At 48.5% G+C, this 27867-nt stretch overlaps 1 protein-coding gene across 1 annotated transcript in view; it reads left to right on the top strand.

The window, feature by feature from the left end:
* The window catches only part of Ablim1 (actin binding LIM protein 1), a 144365-nt gene that overhangs the window by 36900 nt on the left and 79598 nt on the right, over positions 1 to 27867 (top strand). The window contains 2 exon segments of the mRNA XM_040742308.1: positions 13476 to 13602; positions 15085 to 15178. Of these exon segments, the coding sequence (XP_040598242.1) occupies positions 13476 to 13602; positions 15085 to 15178 (221 nt within the window).

A 27867-nucleotide genomic window follows, 5' to 3' on the forward strand; every position in this document is an offset into this window, starting at 1 on the left:
CCTAGGGACTGGATTCTGACATCACCATAGGGACTGGATTCTGACATCTGCATAGGGACTGGATTCTGACATCTGCCTAGGGACTGGATTCTGACATCTGCATAGGGACTGGATTCTGACCATTGGGAGGGAAGAAGAAAATGCCGTGTACACACATGACAGGATACTAGACAGGTGTGTTTCTGTGGCATACCACTGGGGGACAGCAACCTGATAAGGAACCCAGTGGAGAGTTAAGACATGATTAGGGCTGTGCTGTGGTTTCAGATCCCTCACCGCTCTTACAACTCTCTACCCAAGAGAAACAGTTGGACACCGTTGAGAGAGCCACCTTGGGTAGCACTGGTCACCCCATCCTCTAGCAGGGCTTAATTTGAAAATTACTTAGTAAAAGCCTTAGAGGAGTTCTTCTGACGACAGTTGGAACAGGACTGTGGTGGGAGAGGCTGTGTTCCCATGATCCATGGTGAGGTCCTGTAGGTCAGCTAGCTCTCTGTTTGGCTAGGTAGGAAATTGAGGCTCAAAGTCACTCAAGCCTGCTACTGACAGATGAGGGCAGATGTCACTCTCTGACCCCTGGATTTCTGTCTCCCTTTTGCTTCATCAAGTACTCTAAACTGTTTAGCTTAAGGAAACAAAAGCAGATTCTTCTAAAATGGCTTCCATTTGTCTCAAGCCATGCAACTTGGGAGCATGCTCCATCGCGTGGTCGATGCTATGCTGGTGGTTGTGGTCACTCACAGGGTTCACAGCTGGGTAAGATTTTTGATGACTTCTATCCCTTAGAAATATGCATAGCATCTTGCAGTCCTATGGAAGCCTCATCTAATAGATCCTAATTTTTATTCTACTTCATATACAAGTATGAAAACATCACAATGAAACTCATCATTTTGTACAATAAGCAGATGCTAATATAAAATTTTTGGATACATCTATGTCTTCTCTTTTTGTATGACATTCATGTTAATGTCCATAAAAATTTTAATTGAGTATAAAAATGTAGGCAGCTAAGGAACATTGTGTTTTAATACTAGCTTTAACTGTAATTGCTTGTGTACAAATTGTGGAACCAAACTTTATTTTCTCCCCTGCTTCCACTGAATAAAATCCCATTTTGCTGCAACTGCTTCACCCAAAGTATTTTGCATTTTTAAGAAGTTCCTATCTATTTAGGCAAATACCAGAAGGTATTCATAGGTTGTGAGAGCCATCTATGAAGGAGAGCTCTTCTGATCTGGTTATTCGCGTGCAAAATCCCCAGACTAAGCAGGCCACGGATTCTAGAGTAACGGGAATTCTCAGCAGCTTTCTGAATGCCATAGGCACATAATTAGAAAACATTTGGTTGCTATTTGTAGTTCTCCAAGAATTGCCTCAACTTCAAAACTATTCTGCTATGACAGCCATTCCTATCTTTAAAAGAAAAATGCTTTTTATACTTGGCAAGAGACTTCCTGAGAAGCAGGGCCTGACTTTCTTTTCGTGTGTAACTCCCCGTCGTTGACTTTCACAGCCTCTATAAGCCACATCAGTGGTCCACGGCCTCTCTGGCCTTCAAGCTGGGGTCCCTGAGCCACAGGTGCACTGCGGATTCTGCTGCTGCTTTTTCCTAGTTGCTAAGAAGGAAACAGAGACCACAGGAGACCAGCAGAGAGGCAAGGAGCAGGGAGAGAAGCCTCTAGGGCAATAAAATTATCCAAAATGCTCTGTCTCCCTGCTTACTGAACACAGAGGCATCAATGCTGCCTGTCTGTCTGTCCTGCCTGTGTCATTCTGACCTCTGTGTTTCTCTCTGTGTCTGTGTACACATGCACACGTGCGTGCCAGTACACGTGTGTACACATGCAGGTAGAGTCTAGAGGACAGCGTCTGCTGTCGTTCCTTAGGGGTTGCCTAACTTGTCTTTTGAGACAGAATATCTCCCTGGGGTTGGAAGAGCCTACCACCACACCCAGCCTTTTCTGCATGGATCCCGGGGGAACTGGACTTGATGTTGACAAAGCAAACACTTTTTACCAACTGAGCTACGACCACAGCCCCCACTCCAGCATGCTTTTCCCCACGTTCTTACCCTTGGCTCTGACTTGTTTCCTAAGCATGCGCACAGTGCTCCTGGTAAGCCAGGAATGCTACCCCATTGCCCCAAATTAGCTCCAAGGACTGTGCATGTTCTCAAATGGAGGGGATGGTGAAAGGCACCTATAGGGCTGCGGGGACATTACCAACTTTCACCGGCCGACTCATGCCTTTTGAAAGCATGACGGACAGAGGTTAAGTCCTGTCCTCTAACCCTCACGACACTCCAGCCTCCTGAGTTTACTAGCAGCTAAGGGACCAGATTCCCACGGGAAAGAGTGGGGGGCGGGTGGAATGAGCATTTCCCTGCAGCTCCTGTCTATTTTCAGGTACCTGAGCAGGAGTGGGCTGCTGTCTACACTCAGCCTTCCCAACTCAAAGGGTGTCTGACTGGAATCTGATTGTGCGTGGGTTTGGTGGATGAGCGCGAGAAGCATCCCAGCCTGTCTTTCTGTTTCCCCTCCTCTTCATAGGTCTCTCTCTATAGCATTGTGGCTCTGCCTGCGGCTGGAACTCCCACAGGTAGCAGGGCGCGCTCTGGTTGGGCAGAACTGAAAGCCGTTCAGACGGAGTTGTATGCCTGTTTCCCAGGGAGGGAGACATTCTCCGCCGGCATTTGGCTTTTCTCCTTGGTGCGATGGCTTTTCATAGTTGAAAGATAATTTTCAGTTGTCGTTATGTTCCCTCTGCAAACAAATGTTCAGGTTGGAAGGGAATCGTCTGCTGCAACACCCGACAGTAGATGTAATGGTGAGCTCTTTCCTGGGCGAATTCCTGGCTCTGCTGCTCCCTAGCAGCCTCTACCCATCCCCCCTGCCTTACCCCTCCCCTGGACGGACGGACAGTAGGGCCTCCCCTGGACGGACGGACAGTAGGGCTCCTTCGCAGGATCACATGAGCAACCGTTTCAGAATTCTGGCCAGTTATAACTTACAATCCTAATAACGTGTTACTGTGCAGGCAATGATTTCTGAATTTTTGTGGCATGTCTCCATTTTTTTGTGAATTTGCCCTTTTTCGTCTTTCATGACAAATGCCTTATCCATCCGTGTGACAGTCTCTACCAACAAGAAAGGTGGCCCCGTGAGATGGCTGAACATAAGAATGCTGTACAGGTGAGGGCCTGAGTTCAAATCCCCAGAAACCATATAGAAAGCTGGGCAGGTCACACACATGTGCCAGGAGGAGGAGGAGCCCAGACAGGATGACCAGGGCTTGCTGGCTGGCAGCCTAGGCTCAGGTTCTGTGAGAGACCCTGTCCCTAGGGAATAAAGCCAAGGCTGAAAGAGCAGGGCATGGATATCTCCTCCAGCCTCTGCTTGTGTGTGTGGATACCTGAACCCACACACACATACCACACATACACACACATGCAGGCATGCTCACATGCACTCACAAATGCATACAGACATACAGACACACACATGTACATACTTGTGCACACACACATGCACTCGTACATACATGCACATACATGTACATGCTTGCACATGCACACATACATGCACAAGCTTGCACACATACATGCACAAGCTTGCACACACATGCACATGTGTACACACAGTTGCACACATGCACACTGTTATACACACTCGTACATGCACGCACACATACATGCGCACACATACACATACTTGTACATACATGTACACATGCATACACACTCACACCCATGCACACAGTTACATACCCGTACATACATGTACACATGCACAAACATGCACACAGTTACACCAATTACACACATACTTGTACATACATGTACACATGCACAAACATACACACCCTCACGCACATGTCCAGTGTAATAGTGAAGAGCTGAGTGCCTCCTTTCCTGGTGCCTGGGTTTGGATGCCGGTTCTCCCTCCTCCTCGCCACACAGCATCGAGTGTGCCGTTTGAGTCTCAGACTCTGGTTCCTTCGTCTGCAAAGCTGAAAGCAGCCCCTCCCTGGTCCTCTGGAAGATTCGATGAGACGCTGCTTGGGAGGAGAAATTGAATCAGGAAGGGGGTTTGCTGAAGCAGAGCAGGGGACCCAGCCAGAGCGAAGGCTCTGTTGTTCACGGATCTGCAGAGGGACCCTGGGATGGGGCCAGGTCCAGGGAGTCTCGAGGGGACGGGTGCCTGCCACTCCTAAGGACTCTTTTCAGTCAGGGCATTACTAGATGAAAACGCTGTTCTAGAAAGATCGAGGCAGTAATGGTGATGTTGAAATTCAAAGCAAATGATACTAAGTCAGAAATTAGGCCTGGGGAGACAGTGGCGATTGTGTTTATAAGAGATGCCTATGCCGGGCGGTGGTGGTGCACGCCTTTCCCAGCACTCAAGAGACAGAGGCAGGCGGATCTCTGTGAGTTCAAAGCCAGCCTGGTCTACAAGAGTTAGTTCCAGGACAGCCTCCAAAACAATACAGAGAAACCCTGTCTCAAAAAACCAAAAGAGAGAGAGAGAGATGCCTATGACAGAAGGTGAATGAACAATGAATGAATGAATGTGCATGGTAAAGAAAGATACAGGAAGCCATTCATTTAGTCATCCAACAGTCCCAGGCCCTGTTCTAAGTACCACTTACAGTCTTTACTACATACTTAGCATGTTATGTCACTTGGATTCCCGGACTGAGTGCACTGTGGGTTGTGTTTTAATTCTTTAAAGTGTGCCTGCTTCTCGGGGGGTAACAGTGGCCTCACTGAGAGGAAGCCCTTGTTGTCCTCCAAGGCAAGGCCTACAGAAAAACCCTCAGCAAATACCTGGGAACTGAACCAAAGCCCTTTCTCTATAAAAACTAACTCCAGCCTCCGCTATATTTTTATTTTTTTAATGTACGTGAATGGATGTATGGAATGTGTGGTATGTGCGCATGTGTGTAGCATATGCACATGTATGCATCTATGCATGTGTGTGTGGTGTATGCATGTATGTATGTGTGGTGTATGTGTATGTTTGTGGTGTATGCATGTGTATATATGTATGTGTGTGGTGTATGCATGTGTGTGTGGTGTATGCATATATATATATGTGTGGTGCATGCATGTGTGGTGTACACAGTGTATGCATGTGTGTGTATGTATTATGTTCACATATGTGAGGGCATGTGTGTTTGCATGTTCACATATGTGAGGACTGTGTGTTTGTGTGTGTCCATATTTATGTTTGTGAGGACTTACACTTATGTTTGCATGCATGTTCATATGTGTGAAGACATGTGTGTTGGGGGTTTCATGTTCACATATGTGAGGATATGTGTGTGTATGTGCATGTTTCATGTGTGTGAGGATATGTACATGTGGGGAGTATATGTTCACATGTGTGAAAACGTGTGTGTGTGTGTGTATGGACATGTTTCAATTGTTGGGGTTTCATGTTCATGTATGTGAGGATGTGTGTGTGTGTGTGTGTGTGTGTGTGTGTGTGTGTGTGTGTGTACATACAGAGCCATAGATCAGAGATCAGTCTTCTACATTGTCTCTGGGGAACTATCTACTTTGTTTGTTTGTTTGTTTTTGGGTCAGGATCTCTGCTTGGTAATGACACTCGCTTTCTGAGCAGTGAGCATGGGTGTGGCACCCCCCTTTCTGTACTTCCCCAGTGCTGTGATTACAAGCACATGCCAACATACCCAGCTTTTTGCACGGGTGCCAAGACTTGAACTCGGGTCCTCTTGTTTGCACAACTAGTAATTTACCTACTGAGCCACCCCCCCCATCCTTAATTGAATCTTAAACTAATGAAGAGGAAAGATGCCCGGCCCTGTGAATACTAAGGACCACACCCAACACCAGCTAAAAGAGAGGGTCACGTTGAGAAGTCATGTGCCGCTGTGGCGTTCTGTGAACACTGGCTTAAGGGATTTGAATTGGCCGTCTGACAGGCACAAATCGTCCCTATTTATGAAAACCTGACCAAAGTAACCCCAAGTCTTTAAGCACCTGTCACAGAGAAGAAGGATGGGCTGGTGTGCCCTTGTCAGTTCCATCTTTGAGGACTTGGCTGGTGGCCGCTGCCACAGCTGCCCTCAACCGCCCTGAAAAAAAAGCTGATGGTGTGTTGCTGTCACGGGCCACCAAAGTGTGTTTGCTACGCTGTATTGTTTTCCAAAGACAACAAGAAACTGCACTTAAAATAGCCAGTGAGAGGCTGCTCCGGCCTGTGATGGTTCCACCATGGCTATCAGGACAGTGAAGGGAACAGCTAACCGCAGCAGGGGACAGTTACGGAAGGTCTAGTTCAAGGTTGTACACTCAGGCCACACATAAGCCCTTCACAGTCATTCTGTGTCATGTCTAGCTTCCGTGATTACGTCATTAATAGCACCAAGACCCCCCCTTTTCCTTAGATTGGGAGTGCACTGCGTGGAGTATATGTGTCTTCTGATCTCATGTGCTTTTCTGCCTAATGGTAATGTAGTGCCTACAAGTTTAGAACCACCTAAAGATGATTTCCCGGGCTAGAGAGACGGCTCAGCTGTTAAGCCAGCTTTCTACTCTGGCAGAAGACCCTCGTTCGGTTCCAGCACCCAGATCAGGCAGCTCACAACCATTTGCAACTCCAGGGGATCCGACACCGGCTGCCCCCCCACAGCCACCTACTTGTGCATGACACACATAAACTTACACGTCACACACGTGTACACGTAAACAAGTACAATCTTGAAAACAATCCCCGAGTGGTACTTAGCCTAACAAATGCGTAGCTTTGCATTCTGGGTTGCACTCAGTCTTATTTGTTGGGTTTTGTTTGTTGGTTTCTGAGGCTGGGTCTTGCTGTGTAGCCCAAGCCCAGGAGGGCCTGGAACCCTAGAGCCCTGGTTAGTTCTTCCTGCTTCCACCTTACAAGCTGTGGTGGCCCAGGCGACACCGCCATGCCTGGCTCTCTCTCTCCCCTTGCTTATGTTGATCCCGTACCCATAGCATTTGCTAAAGACACACTAAAAGGGAAACTATGGACTCACTGGTTTAAATAAGAACATGGACTTGGACCAGCCATTATCTGTCAGCTCCCAGGTGTCTAATTTGGGACCTGGCAGCATCCCGTCGCTTGGATGAAGGTGAAGGTCAGCATTCAACAATACCCACTTGATTGACAGATGTGTCAAGTGATGGTGGAGGCTTTGGGGGTCAAGAAAAGATTTTCAGATGCCTTAAGGATGTTGAAACTCTGGGCCAACTCTGATGAAAAAAGGGCATAAGGGAAATCTGGATCTCTGTGTCTCAAAAGTAAGGACCTGAGTCAGTCTGCTTCCTACTATTGGGATAAACACCATGACTCAAAGCAGTTTGGGGAGAAGCCAGCCAGGATAGGGACTCAGGGCAGGAACCAGGAGGTGGGAACTGAAGCAGAGGCCATGGAGGGGCGCTGCTTGCTGGCTTGCTCTCCATGGCTTTTGCCCAACCATAGGCAAACCTGTCCAGTGGTACCCTCCACATTAACCACTCATCAGGAAGATGTCCCCACAGATTTACCCACAAGCCCATCTGATGGAAGCAATTGCTCAGTTGAGGTTCCCTCTCCCCAGATGGCTCCGCTTGTGTCAAGTTGACAAAACAAACCAACACAGGACCTTTGAAGGCCAGTCTAGAAACCAAGGCACACTTAGTCGTTACAAGCACGAGAAGGGGACTCTTAAAAGCCACAGCACCATAGCCGATGGGAGCTGGGCATCCTATGCACAGCAGGTCGTCCCTGCATGCCCCCAGCTGCTTTTCTCAGGAGGAAGTCCACAGGACAAAGTGTAGAAGACGCCTTGTGGGCAGCTTAGTGTTCTACCAGCACCATATACTATCCTCTCTCTCTCTCTCTCTCTCTCTCTCTCTCTCTCTCTCTCTCTCTGAGTAACTTTCTCTTAGACTCTTCCATCATTATTTTATTTCAGAAGATTGGGAAATCTGTGCTTTGTTAGAAAAAACTGAATTTATTAAAAACTTAGAACCCTGCATTAGCCAAACCTTGGAATTTAAATTTGTACTTTTCCCTTGAAACTCCCGACCTGGATCTCTATGGACAGCCTATCAATGGGATACCTTATAAGGTCTCCTACATCTTGATTTTTTAAATTAATAGTAACCTAAATCTAGCCATGAATATATTTGATGATTTTTATGAAAAAATAATGTTTACTTTCGTTATTCTTATCCTAAAAAATAATTCCTGGGGATGTTTATGTTTCCTGGAACATAGCTGGGAAAGAGTTTCGATATATATAATAAGTTATATAAATGGACTTAGAGACAAAAATCATGCGATCGCCTCAATAGACGCAGATGAGGAGTTTGACAAAATCCAACATCCTTCTTGATAAAAATGCTAGCTAGAGTGGGGTTTGGAGGGATTACACTTCAATATGATGAAGGCATTATAAAGAAACCTATAGTCAGCATCATCATAAATGGGGAAATTTGGAGTTGTCTCATTAAAATTAGGAAAATGATGGAGTCGGCAATTGTTTTTTCTTCTGTTCACTAGATGCTGTAAGTCTTAGCTAGAGCAATAAGGCAAGAGAGATTCAAAAAGGAAAAGAAGCCAGTGTTGTCTTCAAAGATGACGCTGTGTATCAGGGACCCCAAAGCCTCCACCAGAAAACTCCCAGAATGATTGCTGCATTCTACAAAGTGGCAGAATGCAAAATTAGCAAGTAAAAATCAGTAACCTTCTTATACAGCAATAACGAACACACTGAGACCTCACTAGGCTCCAATGGACAGTCCCAGTCCATAGCCACACAGATGACCCTCCTTAAACTTAGATGGGTTAAATATCAAAATATGAAGCCGCAGGTCTGGGAAGGACAGGTGGATCCATGCTCCCTCCTGGGTCTCACTTTCAGATATCTGATTCAGAGGTAAGTGGGCAGTAGGCTCAGATTCTACTGTCTTTAAACCGTCCTACCAAAAACGCTCTCAGCGCCCAAGGTGTCATGTTTGGCATCAACGTGTTCAGCACTGATGCATCTTCAGAAACATTCTGGAACTCTAGGAAAGGGTCCCAGTCTGTGTGCGAGGAAGCTCCCATCTCAGATGTCTGTGGGTGGAGGAGGTCTCCACCTTCCTGGATGACTCCAGGTGTGCAGAACACGGCAAGTCTGAGATGGGGGTGGAGTAATTTGGTTTCCTGTGGCTCTCAGTTTTCTATGGCTTTGTGTGATCAGTCTGACATCTCAATAGACTCACACATCCTTCCTGAGAGCCAGATGTCTCCTCCATCAACTCAAACCCTTCCAAAGCCCAGGTGTTTGTGATCCTTTGCCAAAAAGAATGAAGGCAACCGGGCAGGGTCCCCACTGCCCAGGGCTTTTGTTGCCTTTGAGCAAACCGGCATAGAGATGGAGTCAGGTGTGGACTTGGGGGTCAATCTAACTGGTTTGTGAACAGCCAGATGGCCATGCTGCTCTGGCCCTTGATGTCAGGAGTGAAGGTCATGAGACACAAGTGTCCAAGGCTGGGCTTTGGGTTCTGCTTTCTCTTTCCCTATCTATCTGGTTGGTCACTGTTTTTGCTTTGGCGAGTTGTCAGTGGGCCTTACTTCAACGATGCTGGTCCATACCCACCTGTGTCTGACACTGACAATCATCCCAGCATCAGCACCCACCACCAACTTTCTATAGCAGCACCCAGCATCAGCACCCATCACCAACTCTCTATATTTGTCAGCAGCTGCCTCAGTGATGTGCAAACATTTTCCCCAACCACTGGGAAAACCACGAAGCTGGCCAGTAGGACATGCCGTTCTTCACGGAAAGGGCCACACTGGGTTAGGGAAGGGGAGGACCCAGTGCCAGGCTTTTGCTGCCCATCCCATTGTCCATGTCCACAGCCTGACTCCTGGCTCAAGTCAGGTCCATGGCTTTGCCCAGAGCACCGTGGGTTGTTGCTATGGAACATACCAGAAAACTCAGCCAGCTGGTGTGGGATAACATTATCTCGTCTGAGTTTGTTTTGGTGTGTGACTTCAAGCTCTGGCTTGAAGGGAGCTTAGCCCTTCTTGCTCACTGGCTGGGCTCAGGCACCTGGATGACCCGGTCCATTGGGGAGGGGGAGGGGAGACACTGGGCAGTTCGTGGTGGTCTCAATGGGTTAGACCAGAGGCTCCCAGACTGCAAGGCATTGTGGGCCAAACGATTGTGTAAAGGCTAACCGGCGGCTCGTGTGCACAGCCCTGACCACGTCTCAGCCCTCACGCAGCTCCTCTGTTCCCAAGCTGCGTCTTAACTTCTTTCATGGCTCTGTGACAGGCAGGCATTAGGGTGGCAGGAAAGAGAGGAAGAGCGAGCTGATAGAAAGGAACCAGCCTTCCTCAGTTTACCCATCTCCTTAGCCCTCCTGCTTCCTGCCGTAAGCCATGGGCAACTCCGATGGCCTCACCAAGTCCAGTCATCTCATCTGTAGAAATAGAAAGCCATCTTTGAAATTCATTTTGTTCAAAAAAAAAATTTTCCAAGCATCGTCCGTCTTCAAACCGTTGCTGCCACCTGGTGGGAATTGTCAGAAGCAGAGGGGATTTTTTTTTTTTTTTTTTTTTTTTTTAGTTCACAGGTTCCCTTTTCATGGTGGGAGGGGCAGAAGGAAAGGTTCAGAGGTTTCCAGGGATGGAAGGAAGGAGGGTGAATGCACGGGGCCCCGGTGTTCTTGGAGCATTGAAGCAATTCTGCTGTTCATCGTGACACTATAATCCGTGGTGCCGTTTTAAACCTGTCCGGACAGAGATCCACTGAGGATGCCGGTGGTAACGATGCATTTGTCAGCAAGAACAGGTACCATGCTGGGGGTTTCCGATGGGAGTGGTGCCGGCCAAGCGCATTGGGGTGGAGTAGATGGACACTCACACTCGCTCAATTTTCCTGTGAGCTTAAAGCTTCTCTAAAAACAGTATATTCCTTTTTAAGATGGGGGGAGTGCCTATAGAGTGTGTGGGGTATATTAGTGAGTGAGTGTGTGTGTGTGTGTGTGTGTGTGTGTGTAGACACAAACACCAGAGGTCCATGTCACGTATCTTCCTCTAGAACTCTCAAATACACTTTTTTGAGACCAGATCTCTTACTGAGCCAGGAACTCACAGTTGGTGGCAGGGCAAGCTCATAAAATCCGTCTCCTTCCCTGTCCCCCTAGCCAGGGTTATAGGTGGCCACTGCCTACACTGGGCTTTTGCATGGGCGCTGAGGTTTGGACTGTATGCCAGCGTGGCAGGCTGAGCCAAGCTCCCCAGCCCCCATTGCTTTTCAAAGCTTCTCATTTGTCGTAAGCTCCACGCGGTGTCCCTAGCATGTATTGAAGTTTGGTAAAACACTTCTTATTACTTTAGGACCGTCCTGTGCACACACAGTTTAGAGTGGCCTGTGCTTTAACAAATCCTTATCCAGAGGTGAGAGTGATGGCTCAGGGTTTAAAAGCACCTAAGGCTCCTACAAAGGACCCAGGTCTGGCTCCCAGAACCCGTATCGGACAGCATCCCACCACCGGTAGCTCTAGGGCCAGGGGTTCCCATGCTCTTTGGCCTCCACAGGTACCCACACACGTGTGGCACACGTAAACTCAGCTAGCTGCGCACATACACAGAAATAAATCTTCAAAGAAGGAGATTTGAATCCTAGTATTCAACACGTACATTTTAAGAGTATGGATACATATTTCCAATTTTTCACATTCTAGTGGTTAAGAAAAATCAAACAACACGGATTGTATGAACAGACAAGCGAAGCCTTCCTCCTCAGGGGGCAGTTTCTTAAGAATTTATGGTTTTCTCCAGAAACTGTTCTATTCTGGGAGAGGAACACAGACTGCACCAGGGTTCTTTGTAAAGGACATTTAGTTAGAAAACACACTTGCACGCACGCACGCATACACGGCGGCGGGGGTGGGGACTTTTGCAAATGTTTTTGTATTGTAAGGTTTTGGACATGTTTGGGTCCAAACCAGCTGGCCAAGATGCCCAGAAACACCTGTGGTCAAAGAAACAGAAGTTGCTGAAGCAGGAAGGGACCCCCCCAGGGAACCAGAGCCAACCATGGATGGATTGGGGGAGTGTGTTCAGGGTTGAGGCTTGTCCAGGGAGACAGGTTGGTGGTCAGGGTCAGGGAGGAGAGGAGAAGCTAGTCTAGAAATGCCCTTTCCAAAGAAGGCAGTTACAGGTGTGGTCAGAAGAGGGAGCTGTTTGACCACTCTGTACAGGGATTGGGAGGGGGGGGTCGTCTCTATCTTATTTTGAACATGGCCCCTGAGTGGCTTTGCACGGACAGTGCTTTTTTCCATTGGTGTTGTTTGTTAGGACACGGTGGCCAAGCAGCTGGTGGCATCTGCTGCTGTTTTCTCAGACGCTTGAATCTTGAATGTGTGTAAGATGGTGATGTTGCATTCCAAATATTCTGTTCCACATGTTTCTGGGTTAACACATAAGTATCCCACTTCCCTGATGCCACGGAGTGTGAAATAATCTACGTGATCACAGCAACTCTAGTAACAGCAGATGTTACGGACGGTGCAGGACCAGACCAGCTAATCCAGTGCTCACACTCTGCCATGTCGTGATGGTCGATATTGATTGACAACTCGACAGAATCTCGACTCCCCAGGGAGACAGACCTCTGGGTACAACCGTGAGGGATTCTCTAGAGTGGGTTGACTGAGGTGGGAAAATCCACCCTATTCCATGGCAGGGACCCAGAGCAACACAAAAAAAGGGAGACAGTGAGCTGGACACCGGCGTTCTATCCACTCCCGAGCCGCAGTGTGATGTGACCGGCTCCCATGCCCTCCCTGCCACCATGGGCGGTGTTGTCAAGATAAACCCTTCCTTCCTCAAGTTGCATTTGCCAGGGTTTTTTGTTTTGTTTTGTTTTTTTGTTTTTGTTTTTGTTGTTGTTAAAGTAACTCACACATGCGCCTCTCAGGAATCTGCCAAGGACTAAGGAGTCCAGTCACCTCACCGATAGTCAAAAGGCTGGTTTAGGTACATAAGGAAGCAGAATCCCATTACATAGATGGGGTTGACGCTCGGTGCTCCAGGAACCGCACACGGTGGTGAGCAGGGCTCCCCGCACACACGTGTGAGCTGATTCACATGTGTCCTCAATTAAATGAAAGCCTGTGAGTGCTTCTTCAACGTCCTAGCCAAGACGCTATAATTAAATGGCCTCTAGGCCAGCAGGACCCCAAAGGGTACCCAACTCCGGAGCTAAGAGGTGAGGAACACCCATCTGAAGAGGGTCCAATAAGGTTTGAGCAGCTGCCTTGCCACGTGAGGACAGGTCCTGGGGGATCTACTGGAGAAGATTTTTATACAGAGAAACGAAACCGAACTTGAGGACACAGTGCCTGGGAGATCGGACTGCACCGAGGGCGGAGGGATTGCTCTCCTTGGATTTTGCGAGGGGAATGGCTGTAACTGTGGGCTGCTGTTCTCTTCCAGACTGTGCTGGCTGTGGAAGGGACATTAAGAACGGGCAGGCACTGCTGGCGCTGGACAAGCAGTGGCATTTGGGCTGCTTCAAGTGCAAATCCTGCGGGAAGGTCCTCACCGGAGAGTACATCAGCAAGTAAGCCTGGGCGGAGGGCGTGGGGCCCAGCTCTGAGTTCAGGGGTCACCTTCCCCCCAGCATGCAGAAGCACATCCCCAATTTTACATCAGTAGGAACTTTTGCTGTAAAATGTGTCATTATTCTGGTTTTGCCGTGCTATGGCTGCTGTAAGCTTAATGGACTATTAATTGTGGCCCAATTTAATAATTAACAAAACTAGCATGATGGTATACCCCGCCTTGAATCAGTTAAGCTCCTAGCCATTTCTCCTTTGCAATTTTTGTTTCCTATGTGAAGATAATAAAGTGTCCTTCTGCAGGGCATTCCCCCAACAGCGTGTGATCTAGGCACTGAGCCTGGCGAGACCATAGCACAGACTAGCCTGTCAGGGTGAGGCCCCCATTGGAACCAGAGAGTAGCAAATCTGTGGAGTTTTGGATGGGTTTTTCAGTTGTTTGGCTTTTGTTGTTGTTTATTTTGTTTTGGTTTTGGTTTTTTTTAGTGGTGTTTTTAATGTGCTCTGCCACTCTATGTTTTTATGGCTTCTGAAAATTTCCCCAAGCATGGCATAAGCATATAGCTGGGTGGGAGAACTTAGGCCCCAGAGAGTCCGAAGCCTGGGCTGAGTCTCCTTAGGACAAGGATGGAGTTCAGTGGGTAGAGTACTTGCCTACCTGGATTTGATCTAGCACTGAGTGAAGCTGGGCGTGGCGGTAGGAACTGTAACCACAGCGCTCTGATGACCTTGGCTTCTTAGAGAGTCGGAGGCCAGCCTGGCCGCATCTGACCCTGTCTCAAAGGTCAAAAAACCCCAAGAAACATGAAGCCTATCCAATTATATGAAATCACTCATTCAAATGTAGTTAATGAATTTAATTTTATAAATCCATGAAACAACTGAAAAGGTATCTTGGCTCCTGTGGCCCAAAAATGTAGGTTCTGGGGTCAAACTGAACACTTGGGTAAGAGACTAAAGGCCTCCACTACAGATGCTTGTGCCTGACCGTCAAAAGCAGAGACGTGCCTGGCTTTTACCGTAGGTTAGACGTACAGTGGCCCTCTCAGACTGCTGAGCTGACCGTGTTCCAAGGCCTCAGAGCCAAGAAGAGCCCAGCCGAGGAGATGGTGTCCGAAGGCTGTGGGGAGGCCCTGCTGGATGTTGTGGGAAGGGAAGTAAAGAGTCATGGGCTTTAGGCACCGATGAACTCTGGGCCTCCTCTGAGGATTATCAGGGTTGCCAAAAGAGGAACAATACTGGGGTTTCTTCTGCTCCTCGGTTCTATGACAGCCAAGAAAGTGGCCATGGTAACTGTGTGGTGACTGATTGGGTTTTCATCCCTCCGTCTGGCCTGGAGGACTGCCACCCTGGCCTGCGGCTTTGTCTGGTCATGTGTCTGGGCCTGCGTGAAGACGAGTTATACTCTTCTCCTGTGGGAAGGACCTCAGAGATGGGGCCCCTGGTGTCCTCCCATGGCCTGAACGCAGCTTCGTTTTTTTCAGGGATGGCTCCCCGTACTGTGAAAAGGACTACCAGGGGCTCTTCGGGGTGAAGTGTGAAGCCTGTCACCAGTTTATCACCGGGAAAGTCCTGGAGGTGAGTGACAGAGGGAGGACTCCCCTCAGACTGCTGCCGTTCCCCTCACAGACCTCCAAGCCTCTTGTCCCCTCCCAAGGAGGAAGGCAGGTGGCCACAGGTGACCGGCTTAGAGCAAACATGTGCCCTGCTGCCCTCACTACCTAACGCTGAGGGGGACTTGGAATGGCGGAGAATTCAAAGGGAAAGATGACAGACTTCACTGAGAGTTAGACATGGTTTCCTTAGAGGATGGGGGGCGCCAGACCCTCTGTTGATGCCCGTGTTTGGACATGCGTGTCTGCCTGTGGTAGCCCCCAGGAAGCTCAGGCCTGAGGGAGGAAGGGGGAGGTGCAAGGGGCTGACTTCCCTGCCCTTAGAAAGCCACATCCGCCCGCTGTGACTCAGAGAGCCCCGTGACCGCGTTGAAGGAAGCCTGTCAGATTCAGGTGTGACCGCTTCCAGCCAGAGCTCTGTTCCTGCTTCCCTAGCAGCTACCCTGCCAGCAGCCTGCCTCTGGGTCTCGATAACTCCTAGAGGCCGCAGCAAGGAATTCTGGGATCAAAGGCCAGAGAAAACCCTGTTTCTCACAGGCCTATGAGGTTATCAGTCTAGCTGGAGGGGAAAGTAACAGTCCACACACACACATACTCACACACACACACACACACACTCACGCACCTGTGACGAGGGTGGAGACTGTATGCAGAGCAGGCAGAACCAGGAAGCCAGCAGCTGTAACCTGCTGACCTACCAGCCCATCCTGTGGTTACCTCAGATGCTGATGCTGTATAGCCGGTAGGGTATAATTTTTAGGGAAATGGGGCGTTTATCCTATGAGTCCTTACAGTGTTTCTGGGCCATTCTGGGGGATATCACAGCCAAGGTTAAGAATTGCCTCTCCAAGTTCCTCTAGAAGCTTCTCCCCGTGAAACATGGACTCTGTGCACATACTAACCCAGAGGAGATCAGGAAGTGACTGTGGTCAAGAGAAGTTGCCCGGTAGTCTCTGAGGAAGAAAGAGGATCACATACGGGGACTGGTTGGCAAGGACACAGGACACACAAGAATGTGAGCCCGACGTGGACACAGGACTGGAGAAGGCAGGGTGGGGGCGGGGTAGGGCAGGGCGGGGCAGGGCGGGGCAGGGGGTCCCTCCAGGGAGGCACTAAGAAGTCTGAGCTTCATCAGGATATTGGGAAGGCATGTAAGTGCTATGGCTACAGAGTCATAGGATGGGGTCAGGGCACCGTGGGAAGAGTAAATGGGCGTGTTCAAACAATGTGTGTACACACATTCCCACCACACTGTTGACAGCGGGGGGGGGTGTGAGCAACTCGGTGATGCCCCAGTAGAGGCCTGCATGGACAAAGTGGCTATTCTGTGGCCTTTAGGGAAGCAGTGATACCTGCCGCCATACCACAAGCAAACCCTCAGGGGAAGAAGGCGGGTGACAGGCAGGGAGTGTTTGACCAGACCACCCAGACATGAGCCCATCACAGAAGGCCACAACTGTGTAATACCTAGCACTCAGCAACAGACAGCAACTGAGGTTTGCCAGGGGCTCGGGAGATTGGGTAGTGGTTGCTACCAGGATACAGTTTCTTTCCATCGAGCAAGTGCTTTGGAACTAGGTAGAAGAGGTCGCTATGTGGCATTGATAATTCCCCAGGTGCCTCTTGATGGTTGGTTTTAAAATGCTGAGTTTTAGGCTACCTGAATTTTGTCTTGAATCTAAAGTTTTTAAAATCCAGGAAGGGTTTGAGGGTGCTGTAAGGGAGAGAGGCAGGAAGATACCCAAGTTTAAGATCATGTGTTCACAGTAGCAGAATCAACTGTTTTTACAGTCCCCATGTGGAAATGTGTTCCCCAAAGGAGTTGGGAAGAAAAAGGCCTGTGTGATTGTGTGTGTGTGTGTGTTCACATTCACTTTGACAGCTGCAGGAAGGAATCTATAAAACACGGTTACATCTCACAACATGCCATTTTAAAGACATGCTGGTTCCCCCATGTTTTCTCTCTCTGGCTGGAGTCATAGGTGCTGCAAAGGCCTCATCCCAAATTGCCCTTAGGTGTCAGGGAAGGTCTGCAGAGTTCAGGGCTTGGGGATGTTCCTTGCAAAGCCTCTAGGACCAGTCAGTCAGGGTGTAGCTCGTACATTCAGCTTAGATTCGGGGTCCGCCCAGCAGGCTGCGTCCTCTGCAGATGGGTGTGTGTCCCAGAAGAATGTCCTGCAGGGGTTAGCACAAGACATGTGACTGCCAGTGACTCAGCTGGGCTTGATGACCAAGAGAAAGCAGGACCGGCCTCATTCCCTGGCACTGTTGATGAACCATTCTAAGGGTGGCTTTGTCTTGGATACTATAGACCTTACCTTTTCCTTTTAAATTCATTGTATCCATATATCAATGAGTTTATTTCCTGTGTGGGCTGCAACAGTAGCGGCTTAAGACAATTTATTCTCTCGGTTTTAGAGTCCAGATGTTTATAACAATGTATCACCTCAAATGCTGGAGGAATGGGCCTTCCTGATCTCCAGCCTCTAGGGCTCCTGGCACGCCTTGGCTTGTGTCACCATCTCTCAGGGTGTACCACGGGTACCCTGCCTTTTCAACGTCACTTCTCTCTGCCAGCTACCCTCCTGCCTTTTCTCCTAGATGGGTGTTTACCATTTCATGTAAGGCGTTGCTCGTCATTCAAGTAGACCTCCTCAAGACCTCAATTTCATCTCTAAAGACTGTTTCCAAATAAGTTAACATTCCCAGCCCTAAAGAACCCACCATGGAAGTGTCATTTGCTCATCCTGTTCTAGAAAACCAGGAGGGGCCCACGCATCACTGTGGAAAGGCCATAAACACTGGAGAGAAGCCCCCCCCCTGCATGTGGTTCCTTTAAAGGCACTGTCATGCAGCGAGGGGCCCCAAGACCTGTCCAGGTACAGCAGTGTCTCTGATTCTCCAGGGCTGTCTTCTCTCACAGACACAGAGTGACAACCTCCCCTTGCCTCTGTCTTTGCTTTTGGAGTCTTTTTTGTTTGTTTGTTTGTTTGTTTGTTTGTTTTTCGAGACAGGGTTTCTCGAGACAGGGTTTCTCTGTATTGTTGTTTTAGAGCCTGTCCTGGAACTTGATCTTGTAGACCAGGCTGGCCTCAAACTCACAGAGATCCTCCTGCCTCTGCCTCCCAAGTGCTGGGATTAAAGGCATGCGCCACCAATGCCCAGCACTTTTTGGGTCTTTTAGGAATTCTTTTGGGACAGGGTCTCACATCTCCTAGGCTAACCTCAGACTCCCTGTGTGTGGCTGAACATGACCTTCAACTATTGGTACTCCACTGAATGCTGGGATTGCAGGGGTGTGTCCGAAAGCCTGGGGGATGTGATGCTGGGGAATGCCAGACAAGCCCCGCCCCCCACCAGCTGAGCCACATCCCCGCCCCACCCCCCAGCTCAGCCACATCCCCGCCCCGCCCCCCACAGGCGTAACCGCACACCTGTCTTCAGCCTGAGGGGAGCGTGGTTTAATGAGACAGGTGACAGGGAACCTAGGAATCCACTCTGGGCTCTGGAATGCTCCCTCTGGGGGGACCTTGGACAAGCCTCTCACATCCTTGGCCGCTGCTCTCCTTTCATTAGCAGAGATCATTGGAAGCATGTACGCAAATCCAAGACTCCCAGAATCCCTGTGGTTGACTCCCAGAATCCCTGTGGTTGATTCCCAGAATCCCTGTGGTTGACTCCCAGAATCCCTGTGGTTGACTCCCAGAATCCCTGTGGTTGACTCCCAGAATCCCTGTGGTTGACTCCCAGAATCCCTGTGCTTCCCAGCATGTGAGTTCTGCAAGGGGTCAGAGTCTGTGGCTCATTTTGTCTGGAGATGCCATCTGGAGACTGGCCTGTCGTGTCCGTCCAGGCACACAGCTTATGTCATCATTCCTCTCTTTATTGTCATTTACTTCCTGTTACTTCTCAACAGTCGCACTGTCTTTGGGTGCAATCTTGTGAATGGTGCGCCTTTACAGTGTTTGCAAGGCCTGTGAGACGGTTCGGTGGGTAAAGCTTCCTGTTGCTGGGCCTGATGGCCAAGTTAGATCTACGATGCCCACATAGTGGAAGGGGTAGATTTCCTCGTGTATGCCCCTCCCACACAGAAAAAAAAAACCAAGTGAATGCAAATTGATGGTTTTCTTAAAGTATTTACTAACTGACCCATACATCCAAAGGACATTCTGAAGATGGTTGTGGCTGCCTCTTTATTAAGAAGTTTAGCAGTACATTAGAGTGAAATATTAGGGCCTGTCGATTACCTCCTACCTCCAGTCTCTTCTCTGAACTCCCCTTGGAATCAACTTTGCCTGTGTCCTCCGCCCATTTCCCCGCCCACCCCCACCACATCCCAGCCCCCACTCCGGAAGCTGCAGGGACCTTGTGGGACTTCCCTTTGCTACAAATCTCCCTGGTCTCTGGTGGATGCCTCCCGGAGACCCCTTTTCCAGACGCTGACCGTCGTCTTCATTGTGAAGAAGCATCTGCAAATTGCTTTGTGAGGACAGCAAGCGCACGTCTTAAGAGCAAAGGCAACGTGCTTGTGTCTCCCCCCTTCAGCGCTGGGCTCCCTCATGGCTCCTTCTCTCTATGCCACCCCTGCCACCCCAGGGGACTGCATCTCACTGCTCACTCTTTTGGTCCACTTAAAACAGACGGCCGGCCCATTCATTGTTCCCTCTGTTCATGTTCCTTCCCTAAAGAGACACCCGCAGGCTGTCGTCCCCAGGGACATTTCTTCAGTCCCTTGTAGAAGGAGCCAGGCAGAAGTTGTTGTCCTGATTCTCAGCACAGGGGTGGGAAACAGTCTCTGCTGTGCTTGCCTAGGTCACACACAGGCTTCCCTTTCCTGGTCCTCCCATCAGCCCACACCTGCTGGCTGGATCTGGTCTTTCCAGAATGTGTGGTGAGGCCTGTTTTCTTGGGGACTGGGTGCTGCTGTCTGTAATAGCTACTGCAGAACCTGGCCCTAGCGAGACTCCCTTGGAGGCCCCAGCCGCTCCATGTAACCCTGTGGAGCCCCGCCCTGTCTTGCTGGGTTAATTTGGATGAGATTCGGGCTGGCTTTTAAACCCCTCCTGCTCAACTCCTGGCACGTGGGAAATGGAGTCCTAACAGGATTCAGTCAAATCCTCTCCCTGGTTTCTCCAAAGGATTAAAAACCAGTGGTTTTGTTCTATCTGGCCTTTTAGCTGATTAAAAAAAAAAAAACAAAAACGGCTTTTCCACAAAGGAGTGGGGGCAAATGCTTAAGTCACCTTAGAAACTGGTCCTGTCCTTGTTGGTGTGGGTATTTTAGGCAGGTGTTGCCACACCCTGAGTTGATCTTTCTTGTTTTGGACCAGCCTATCACCTGGGGAGAGCAACACAGGTTGTCCTATGGTCCTATGGCAAAATGGGTTTGGTTGTCACCTTCCAAGACAGCTTTGCAGAAAACAGTGAAAAGTGCCAAACTCTTCCTTTCTTGTCCTGTGTGTCAACAGGGGCACAGCAGGGGTGAGAGCCTGCTACAGGGTGAGAGCCAGGGGCAGGGGTGAGAGTCAGCACCTTGTTGGAAGCAAATGGCATCCTGCCTGTTCTGTCTTGAGACCAATTTGGGCTTTTGTTTTGTTCTGTTTTTTTGTTTTTGTTTTTTTTACTTTATAATTTATAGGCACAAAATATTTTTGAGAATTGGAGAGGGGCAAAGGATCAAGTCACCCTGTGAATACTCTGTGCCCCAGGGGTCAGTGAGCCACCACAGTGTCCCGGCTTTGCATAATATTTTTTTGCCATTTGCAAGTGATCTCATAAATACTAATACTCACAACAGGCCAGCAAAGTGATCAAGGCCGTCACTACCGACCTCCATTTATAGAAGAAGCTACCTCGGGCTGGGAATCTGGAACTAATTAGCGACAGACTGAAATTAGAAAACAGGTCTCCTGATTCTCAGAAGACGGGGACACGTGGGAGTGTGTGCACATTCGTGCACGGCCATCCTCAGTCAGATAATTGGCCTTGAAGTACAGCTTGCTGAAGAACTTAAACTTACTGCCCCTGGTGGAGTGAGAGGCTTGTCTCGTTAGTCCTTAGTGACACCTCTGCCGGGAACAAATGTTTGCTACTTCATGGCTTTTGTTGGATGCCCCTGAAGTCCTTGCCCATGGTAAATCTGTGGGGGGGGGTCAGACCTAAGGGTGTTTGACTTAGTTAATCAGCTGCAGGCTGCCAGGACACCCAGCTTGGCCTCAGAGAATACTGGGGATAAATAATGCTGTCTTCAGTCTGAGGGCTTAATTTCTTTACAGAGCTCTTCTAGACTGGCATTCTTCCAGTATGCCCAGGTATTCTGAAGGATCTCACGAGGAACAATGAAAACAGGGACACTGGTCCTGTTCTCTCATTCCAGACTATTGGTGGATGGCTAGAACTAGAAAAATGACTTCCTATTTTTCCTTCTGTTTTGGACTTGAAGTGATGAGCAAGCAGTGTATCTACCTTGACTTCAGGAGCAGGACTCTAGGGAGCTACTATACTTGACCTGGCTTTAAATGGTTTCATTGTAAATGGTTAAGCAGTAAATCCACATAATGGAATATTACTTAGCCATGTAAAAGAGTAACTGATTCATGTTATACCATGGAAAAACTCCAAAACACTCGAAAGTAAAAGAACAAGTCACAAAAGATCACGAGTCATATGATTCTGTCTGTGTGGACTATAGAATAGGCAAATGAACAGAGACAGAAAGAAAATTCATAGTTTCCAGGGACTGGGAAGAGAAGGAAGTGGGCAGTACTTTGGCAATGGGCCTTTGGTTGTGGGGGGACTGAAAACTTTGAAGAATTAGACAATGGTAATAGTTGCGCAACTTTGTCAATATATTACAAAATGCTAAAGTGTATATTTTAATAATGCAAATTTTATGACACCTAATTTGCATCTCAACTTTAGTGTATACCTATGTGTGTGTGTGTAAAAACAGACATCCCTGCTCCCTTTGCAAAGACGCAAGATGACAGTTAGAATAATGTTATTCTGTGTCCGTGAACAAAAAGAAACACACACATAGATACACATTGTTCAAACACACCACATACACACACACACACACACACACACTGTCTGAACACACAGGCACTACTTCATACACACACACACGTGCATGTATGCACACACACTCATGCACACACACATGAGCGCATACACACACTGTCTGAACACACATGCACCACTTCATACACACACATGCACACACACATGTATGTACACAAACTCATGCACACACACGAGCGCATACACATACTCATGCACACACGAGCATGTACACACGCATATGCATACACACTCATGCACACACACATTCATGCACACACACATGAGCGCTCGCCCGCATGCACGTGCTCACACACACACACTCATGCACACACACATTCATGCACACACACATGAGCACCCGTGCATGCACACACACACACACACACACACACTCTCTCTCTCTCTCTCTCTCTCTCTCTCTCTCTCTCTCTCCCAGGCAGGATCAGCAGCCACCTTACTGGCCTGCATTCTGTCTTTCTCCCCGCCACCATGGTCTCACAGTTTTAACTGGGTAGGTCTGAGCTCAGAAGGGCACAGCAATGAAGAGTCGAATTGGCTTCAAGTTTGCTGCTGTCATCTTTGTTTGCAGCCCAGGATGGCTTGAACTTGCTGTCCATCAGTCGGTGCTGGGCCCTCTCTGGACACACCGGTTGCCACCATTTGTATCCGTGCCCCTGACCCTGGAGGATGAGTTTATTGATGTAAAGTCTCGAATGGGACGTGACCTTGAGTTTAAATCCCACACAGGGCCTGTGATGAGTTAGTGGTGACATCGTTTGCAAAGAACACCCCTTCCATTCTTCGCGGCGGGCATTGCCCCACTCGGAGCTTATCTCTTAGTGTGATACAAGAGGAAGACATGTCTGACCCCTGCCCCCACCCCAAGCCACTCCCCTTCTCTCCCTCTGGCATTTACACTGGTGGAAATGTGTTGCCAGGGGAACCAAAGACTGTTCGCAGCAGTACAGATTTGATATTTATGGGAAAAAAAATCACCCCGTTTCCTGTCAGAACAAATGGAGGCACTTCCTTACCCGGAAATGACAGTTTGAAAAGAGTTTGTATTTATCTTGAGTTGAAACGATGTTTTGCTTTTGAGAGTGAATTTTAGCTTCAGAGAGTTATGTCAGTTGGACGTTTTTCCTTACCTTTCTTTGATTTTGGACATAACGATTTTTTTCATTGTTTAGGGTTAGCCACATTATTATAAAACAATGTGCTATTTTCTTATCTGACTTAATCAGGTTTGAAGCTTAAGTCTGCTATTTAAAAATATTTTCCATGCCAGTATGTTGACACACACTTTTTTTTTTTTTGTTTTTTTTTTGTTTTTGTTTTTCTCACAGGGTTTCTCTATTGTTTTGGAGGCTGTCCTGGAACTCACTCTGTAGACCAGGCTGGTCTCGAACTCACAGAGATCCGCCTGCCTCTGCCTCCCAAGTGCTGGGATTAAAGGCTTGTGCCACCAACACCCGGCTCACACTTTGAATCCTAGTACTTTGTACTCAGAGACACAGGCCGGTCTCTGAGTCCAAGGCCAACCTGGTCTACATGGAGAGTTCCAGGAGCCAGGGCTACACAGAAGACTGTCTCAAAATGGGGAGGGAGGGGAGACTAGAGAGACGGCTCTGTGGTTAAGAGCACTGACTGCTCCCTCTAGAGGACCCGGGTAAAATTCTCAGCACCCTCATAATGACTCATAAGGTATATAACTCCAATTCCAGTGCGATATGATGCCCTCTTCTGGTCTCTGCAGGCATTGCATATATGTGGCTGTGGTTTGAAAGAAAATGGCTCCCAAAGGGAGTGACACTCTTAGGACTTGTGGTCTTGATGGAGGACATGTGCACTATAGGGGTGGGCTTTGAGGTCTCCTTTGCTCAAACTGTGTTCATTTTAGTATACAGTTCACTTCCTGTTGCCTGTGGGTCCAGGTATAGAACTCTCAGCTTTTTATTCAGTTCCATGGCTGCCCGCACGCCACCATGCCTTCCACTCTGGTGATAATGGACTAAACCTCTCGAACAATAAGCTATGGCCAATTAAATGTTTTCCCTTACAAGAATTGATGTGGCCATGGTATCTTTTCACAGCAATAGGAACCCTAACTAAGACAGCGGCACACGGATATATATATGTAGACAAAACACCCATAGACATAAAATAAACATTTAAAAATTAAATACATTTTTTTCATTAGAGACTGTGGTGGTTTGAAAGAAAATAGCCCCCAAAGTGAATGACACTGTTAGGAGATGTGGCTTTATTGGAGTAGGTGTGGTCTCATTGGAGGAAGTGTGTCACTGTGGAGGCGGGCTTTGAGGTCTCTATATGCTCAAGTCACACCCAGCGAGACAGAATGCTTCCTGTTGCCTGCACGTTAAGATGTGGGACACTTGGCCACTTCTCCAGCACCATGTCTGCCTGCCCGCCACCATGTCTTATCATAGCAATAATGGACTGAAACTCTGGACTGTAAGCCTCCCCGTTAAATGTTTTCCTTTATAAGAGTTGCCTTGGTGGCGGTGTCTCTTTGCTGCATTGGAAACCCTAACTAAGATAAGACAGAAACTAACACTATTTGGATTTAATAAGGGGAACTGAATTTTGAGGTTCAGAGGAAACCATTTTCTCTTAGAGTATCCTCATGTGTAATGTGAGCTTTTCTGTCCCAGCTGGTCCCGCCGCCCTGGGAGCCCCAAATAAACACACAGATGCTATACTCAGATCCTATACTATTATAAAGTTGTTGGCTGATGACTAGGGCTTCCTATTGGCCAGCTCTGTCTTCGTTATTAACCCATTTCTATTAAATCTATGTATTTCCATGTGGTCTCGGTTCACCGGAGAAGGGTCTGAACCTCTATCTCCTTTGGCAGCTAACATGGCAACTACTGCCTACGTTTCCCAGAATTCTCCTCATCTCTTAGCCCCATCTATCTTCCTGCCTGGGCAGTCAGTGTTTTATTCATCAACCAATAAAAGAAACACATATACAGAAGGATAGCCCCCATCACTCATGAATCACTTGGATCTACCCAGCAGGTGAAGAATGGCTGGAGACATCAGCAGTCACCCACACATGGTCACTGCCACCCTGCCCCTTCTGCTGGGCACTTTCTCTGTGCAATCCCCTCTCATTCTTAAGAGCCTGTGACACTAAAGCTGTCTCCTCAGATTGATCTCCCCAGGGACCCCGGTGCCACCTTGGCCGTGTGCATTTATAAACTTCACCTCTCTGCACAAGTGTGTTAAATTTGTGACAGTCATCCCAAGCTCACAGGAAGGTTCCCCTGGGTGAGGGGATGATTACAGGAGCTACAGAAGTGATGGGAACATTTGGTCCCCTGGACCAGACAGCAATACCACCCCCATCTCTAGTCTCTCTTGCACTAGGAGCAGGCTCCTCCTGCTCTGTGTTAACACTTCAGTGTGCTTAGCTTCCTGGACTCTCTGGTTTCCTGCCTTTTGCCGTGCCAGCTTCAGCAGATGGGCCTGATCCTGGGCTGCCAGCTAGCCAGGAGGAGAGGAGTTAGGGCCATAGCCCATCAAGTTTGGAGGGAATGACTGGGTGCAGGCTTACAAACTGTCCACAAGCTCTGTAGCCCAGTGGTGCTCAACCTTTCTGATGCCATGGCTCTTTAGCACAGTTCCTCAGGTTGTGGTGACCCCAACCACAAAATTATTTTCATTGCTACTTCACAACTGTAATCCTGCTACCGTTATGAATCATCATGTGCATATCTGTGCTTGCTAATGGTCTCAGGCGACCCCTGTGAAAGGGTCATTTGATCACCCAAAGGGGTCTCGACCCACGCCGTCACCAAATGCAAGGCTGTGTGCATCTCGGTACCAGAAGGAGAATGTGGGGACTTGGTGTCACTCAGCAGTGAGGCAGGAAGAGGAGGGGGGCTGTATGACACACACACACCAGAGTCCATCCCTTTGGCTGCACTTGGAGCTGATAAGCTCAGGCTCTGCCTCAGAGCCCTCAGCTATAAAAGGGCAAGAATAAGAATTGCTTCGGATAGGCATACATCAGATAAGAAGCAAGCTGTCTGGGACAGTTTCTGGCATACTGGGCCTGGAGGAATGTTTTTGCTGTTTATTTGTTGATTGTTTTCATGTCTTGCACTTACTAAGGAAGGAACAAATTCTGTAAAGGCCAACAGCTTCAGTAAGCCCTCTGTGCCGAAAGGAGGCTGACTCCTTCTATTTGCTACTCCACTCTGTTTGCTCCCAAGGTAGTCATATGTGACGATTTACAATGCGCCATTAAGAAGTTGGAGCAAGGGACTGGCGAGATGGCTCCGTGGTTAACAGCACTGACTGCTTTTCCAGAGGACCTAGGTTCAATTCCCGGCATCCCACCAGAAACAGGTGACTCACAACTGTTTCTAACTCCAGATCTAACACCTTCACATGAATGTACATAAAGTAAAAGTTAAATTATATATATTTATAGACAAAGAAGTTGAAGCAAAGGCTCAGCAGTTAAGAGCACTGGCTGCTCTTCCAGAGGACCCGGGTTCTAGTCCCAGCACCCACATGGCATAACACACAACTGCCTGTTGTACCAGTTCCAAGGAACCAGCACCCTCATTTTGGACTCCTCCATGCCTATGGTACACACAGACACACAGGCAAAGACGCTTGTATATAAAATAGGTAACCGCTTTAAATTCAGTTACCAGCCATGAAGATGTTTAGAAATGAAAATCCCTTAAACCACTTAACTTCAGACCCCATGTGCATTTATGCCAATGAGCTCAGTACTCACTGTCCCACAGAGTTTTCTCTGTCGGTCTTCACCAGTGTCTAGCAGCTAGCAAAGCAATAACGAATGGCTCATTATCACGTTACGAATTTCGCCATGGCCTTCAACCAAAAAAAATTAATAAAATCATGAAAGATCACATGACCCCAACGTTCTCAGCATGCTGCACATAAAACAAACAGCTGTCTAGCTGCCTTCCCGTCCTTTAATGCCCCTCTCCCTGCTACACCTGAGTCTAGTCTTTTTAAGCACCGTCCTCTGCAGACTTCTTGCTGCTCTGCCGGGCTGTCATCCGTGAGGCTGGCACATGGACCAGACAGGCCTCTATATTCATGGTGACTATGACGGATATCCGGGGTGGCAATGAAGAGGTCGCGTGGCTGATTTGCTTCGAGATACCTCTCAACCTCGGCTTTAAACACCAAGTCTCCTCGGAGCAGGGTTAAGCCAACAGCTCAGTGATCAATATTTGTTCTGCTTACGCACTGCAAAATTCACCCGTGTCAAGAATGATGGTGATGTTTGGTGACTTTGCAGAACTGGGAGCTGTCATCACAGTCCAGTCTGTGACCTCCTTTGTCACCTTTCTTTGGTCTCCCCTCTGACTAGGTTTTCATCTGCTCTCTCCAGACCATGTCCACTGACTGGAACAGGGACCTTGCCTGCTGGAAAGGCGGTTTGTAGTGGCTCATCTAGGCCTGTCCTCCCCCACGCCTCCCTGCCTCGAGTCTCCAAACTCCACACGGCAGCGATGTTCGGAATATGTTTCTCTCCGTAAACCCTGAAGATGGCCATTTCTCTGTCTCCCCAGC

The sequence above is a fragment of the Mesocricetus auratus genome, unplaced genomic scaffold, assembly GCF_017639785.1.
Source record: "Mesocricetus auratus isolate SY011 unplaced genomic scaffold, BCM_Maur_2.0 Super-Scaffold_4256, whole genome shotgun sequence".
Taxonomy (NCBI): domain Eukaryota; kingdom Metazoa; phylum Chordata; class Mammalia; order Rodentia; family Cricetidae; genus Mesocricetus; species Mesocricetus auratus.